Consider the following 4,845-nt stretch of genomic DNA (forward strand, 5'->3'; position numbering starts at 1 on the left):
TGAAAGAGATTCTGACAGACAGTATAAAGAAAAATCACGTTAAAGAGGGTGTGATTGAAAAATAGACACAGATGAAACATTGCCATGCCCTGCAGCCACTCTGTCTGGGTGCAGGGCAGTGTAAGTTTTCCAGGAAGACAGAACTAACCAAGAAGCATGTACAAGAAATCCTCATTGCTCTGACCACAAGACCTGCAACAAGCCCACACATTATAAAAGAAAGGTGCCCATGAGTCATCTCCTGCAGTGATGCCAGCTGGCACAGCAAAGTGGCTCCAGTGTCACTTCAAGCTAGGGACAGAAAAATGAGGCATAGAAGGTGTTTTTCTGTCTGCCTGGGAAACTTCATCTGACCCAAACTACCTGAGCACCTGCACAATACTCTTGGGCAGCTCTCAGCTTACAGACTCAAATCCAATTTTCATAATGCTAAAGCAGACCCTGGAATAGTTTTATAAGAGTACAGAAACCAAAGTCTCTGATAAGCTGTGCAGCATTCATTCTGAAGAGCTGGCAGTGGCAAGGCAGGTACCCACATTTGGAAATGCAGGAGTCTGCCTTTTTTCCACATCTTGGAAAATACAGGAGTCTGCCCTTTTTCCTCCCTCACAGGGTAAATGCTGAAGAAGCACACCCCAAGCAGGAGGCTGGCAACCCCTTAACTCCTTTGGGGCCCAAATCCTACAGCCTGCCAGCTGGGTGAAGTCACTTGGTGAAGACTGGTTCAGAGGAATCCAGGCCCAGCAATGACGTGAGATTATAAGCATCTATTGGCATTTAATGACCCACACACAACACACTGGTGATTAGCAAGAGATCTTCCCTGCAGGCTAAAAAACTGGGTCAAACCAAACAGCAGCTTGGTTTTGAATAAAGATGTGCTGGCTTCGCTTGAGCAAACAGTTACTGGATGTGAGCAGCTCCCCACAGGTCCAGCAGTGAGTGGCCACACCACACTTGCCTTGGCCCACAGGCTGTGCAGCAGTAGTTTGAACACAGCTCCATGTGTGATCAACTTCTTTCCTGAAGGATTTCACTCTCACCCAAAAGACTGTTCTTTTCTTTAAATTTACACAAAGCTTGATAGTTCAGCTCTCAATGGCATGACAGAGAAACCAAAATTATGCTCACATTAAGTTGCAAATCACATTGAGAAGTGAAAGGCAGAAGGCAGCTCCAAGCAGTTCACAAGAGGATCCATGTTCAGACCAGAACTGCCATGAGCTCAGGTTTAGCTGCCACACGAGAGCCACGTTGCTGCTTTTGTGGTGCAGTTATGGCTGGTGGGAGCATCGTGGGGTATTCCAGGAGCCCACCCTCTCTTCAGCCTCACAGGGCTCCCAAGGGGCTGTGTGACACCCCAGGACAGCTCCAGACAGGGCTGTTCACTTTCCAGACATGAAAATCATCTCATCTGACCAAACATCAAAGCATAACTCCTTTCCAGAACAGGTTTCCTACTATACTTACCTTCACACAGCTTGACCTTCTCCTCCATTAACAGCAAGCCTTTCGCAAGGAGCTGGTTCTGCCAAGGGAAAAGAGAGACATGCATTTGCCTTTTATTTATTTATAATGAACATGGAAGAATGCATTTTTGTCAGATACTACCCACTTTGCATTTATTAATCTTAAAATTAGTCATGTTGCAGTACCTTCCTCCAGCACTCGTCTCAGTGTGAGTGCTCGACATTCTTTAACCCCCTCTTGTTCAGCTAGACATGAGAATGCAACAGACACAGCAGTTGAAACATCTCCCAGAAATGGGAAAGGTCACAGGGAGGGAGTCAAGAAAATAAAATGGTTCTTACCATAATGGTGCACCCACATATGCTATAACTCAATTACAGGATGAAGGTGATCAAAGAGTCAAATGCCATGAAAACATCCCACTCTCTTCTTCTTTTTGCACTTGCTCATTGCTCGTCTAACTGCACAGCAGGCCAAGTTCAGCTCCCTAACATCATCTCTCTTCCTACCTATTGTCTTTCCATGAGGCCATTCTTTTTGTATTGAGAAGCTGGATCATCTCAGTGTGCAGTATCAAGCTGCAGAAGAACTAACAGGACCTGGTCTTTCCAGATAAACTTAACTCTCATGGACTAGACAGATCAGGACATCAGTATGCCTGTTTGCAGTTCAGGACATCCAAATACCTGACTAGTTTTTTGTTCCCACTTCCCCAAACAGAAGAATGGTGCAAAAACAACACCTATCCTTTTGTTCTCCCAACAGCACCAGGTGAATCAGTTATTCTGAAAACCTTTGAGAATGCCAGAGAAAGGCACTGCAATCCCACATAACACACTACTACTACATCCTAAAAAAGGTGTAGAGATCACACTGATGGAGAATATAGGCCTTCTGCCTCTCTGAAAGGATTCAGTATCAGGGTAGCCCACAATAGTCAGAGATGACTCCCCCACTGTTCAGTTTCTGGTTTTAATGGGGAACCAGGTCAAGGCTGCACTTTTGAACCTTCCATCAGCCAAGGAGCAAGGCACATCTCTGTCATTCCCAGGGGACACTGCTGTTACCCCACTGCCTGGACACCACCACAGCCTCCTGATGAGCTGCTATAGGGCATCCTGCCCTGGATCTCCTGCTCTGCATTGCAAACCTGCCTCTGGAACCACACACCAGCCTGGCTCACCCTGACACAGAAGACAGGCATCTGTGGAAGCACCCCGAGCCAAGAGAGCAGCACACCTCTGCATCCTCCCTTCAACAAGAAGCTATCACAAAGCTGGGTATAAAAAGGAGGAGACATTGCTCTGTGACATTCTCAGGCTGGGAGATATTTTTCACTTGGGCAATGACAACAGGAATTAGCAAGCTGGATAAATATGGTCACACAATGAAAAAACCTACAACATCTCCAAATGTTAGCAATGAGTGGAAGGTGACAGTTTTATGAAGATCCTCTAGCAGAAACATGGGCTTTAGAGGGAAATACTCAGTTGCCAGGCTGTCCGTTTTGATTTGTTTTCCACTTTAGATTTGTTCAACAGATATAAATGGCTACACATGTCATGATCTGGACAACAACAAAAAAACTTTCTAGGAAAAACCAACAGTGTGAAAAAGAAGGGAGAAAGAAATCTGTAATGAAGAAAACCATAAGAGGAAAAAAGTGAAACGCACTTACACTAGAAATATTTTTCTGCTTGAACAACAGATGTTGGAGTGATATGGCATGTTAATCCTGCTTTCAGTTCATTAAAAAAAGTACTGAACTTTATTTTTCAACCTGTAGCTCAAGGCAATTACTTCTCATATACTGCAGGGGAAATTTACAGCTGGTCTTTAATACGGTATTATTTTAAACGACTTTGTAATATAAAGGTGTGTGTATATACATATATACACACATATGAGGATGTGATTCTTATTTTTTTTGTGTTTCTCTCAAGAAATATTAATTTCTTCTCTATCTGCCGTAGAATGTTAGATTTCATTTTATGTATGATTCCCACTCTGGATACAATTTTCCAGGTACTTTGCCTAAAAGTTAATATTATTGATATTTTTTGCTTCCAGGGATAGTTTTTTCTTTTGCAACTATGTCAGCAACCAAAGAACACATTTGTACATGCTAATGGACAGCACAGCTGTATCTATTGCAAAATAGATATATTAATCATTACTCTGTGGTAACAAATTTATAATGCTCCTATGAATGTATTATAGCAATTCCATGTGCTAAAGACATTGCATAATCCCACTTGAAAGGTTTCCTTAAAAAAGAGATTAGGGCTATATAGTTACTGTAGTTACTGCAGACTTTTCACTTATCCTCTCGGATTTTTCCTTTTCCTGTGGAAGAGACTTTAAAAAAAAAACTAAGTAAAATCAACCACACTTTATTTCCCTTCTCCCGGTCCTGAAAATATCTGGAAATGTTACTTTTCCTAATTTTCTGCAAGAAGTCACAGGCTTAGGAATTGATTCAATCCAAACATTAATCCCTCAGAGCAAGCCAGACAGGCAAATTGTCATTAGCAAACCCTACAGGCTCTGCTGACAAATCAATACAAGCTACTTGATGCAGCTGCAGGGGAGGTCTGTTTCAGACCTTGTCTAGATTACAAGTCTCATTTTGCTGCTGCATCCCTACTTGCCAGAAGCACAGAGCTAAGAGGAAAAATAAATCTTCTATTTAAAGTGGGACCAGATAAAGACTCATACCAAGTAAGCTTGAAAGGTACGTTTATTTGAAAAAGTTCAGCCGCCACCTTCCATCTCTTTGCAATTACAGCTGAACAGGGATGGGATCTTGGGGGAGCAGGGATTCCCTTCCCTCCCCAGACGAGCTTTTCCTGGTTCCCCAGGGTGTTTTCCTCACCCTCTGCTGGGACACGACGGGATGCTATATGCTCATTGTGGGAGGTGGAAACCTGCCGTTACTCTTTGCTACCCTGCTGTGCAGAGAAACAAAGTCCCAACTTCAAAACATGTATGTGCAGTTGAGAAATCTAGATAGAGATCTGTTTTGCAGCAGATAGAAGTGACCTTGTGAAATCTCACAGGCTGACCCTTTTTCTGAGAGCAGAAAACCAAAATAGCTGACTGAGATACACCAGTAAGAAGGGCAGGTAAAAGAAAGCTCTTAAGTAAATTTTTAAATGCCTTAAGCTTTTAAAGACAGGATTCAAAGTGAAAATAATCACTTTTCATTTGTTCCTCAGTAAAAAGACTCTCACAACATGTCTGTGTTTGCTACTCCTTAAAGTAAGTCATCCTCAAACCATTTGGAATAAAAAAAAAATTTGAAGGCAGGCAGCCACCACCTTATAAAACCCACACACTTTCCTGATAATTCCTTCCTTTTTTCCTGCACAGATA

General features: G+C 42.7%; 1 protein-coding gene across 1 annotated transcript in view; it reads right to left on the minus strand.

Moving 5' to 3' along the window:
• Nucleotides 1-4,845, minus strand: part of PRR5L (proline rich 5 like) — a 28,833-nt gene that overhangs the window by 13,122 nt on the left and 10,866 nt on the right. The window contains exon 4 of the mRNA XM_005419564.2: nucleotides 1,471-1,528. Within this exon, the coding sequence (XP_005419621.1) occupies nucleotides 1,471-1,528 (58 nt within the window). The remainder of the gene's footprint in view (nucleotides 1-1,470; nucleotides 1,529-4,845) is intronic.

This window comes from Geospiza fortis, unplaced genomic scaffold (assembly GCF_000277835.1).
Source record: "Geospiza fortis unplaced genomic scaffold, GeoFor_1.0 scaffold66, whole genome shotgun sequence".
NCBI lineage: Eukaryota > Metazoa > Chordata > Aves > Passeriformes > Thraupidae > Geospiza > Geospiza fortis.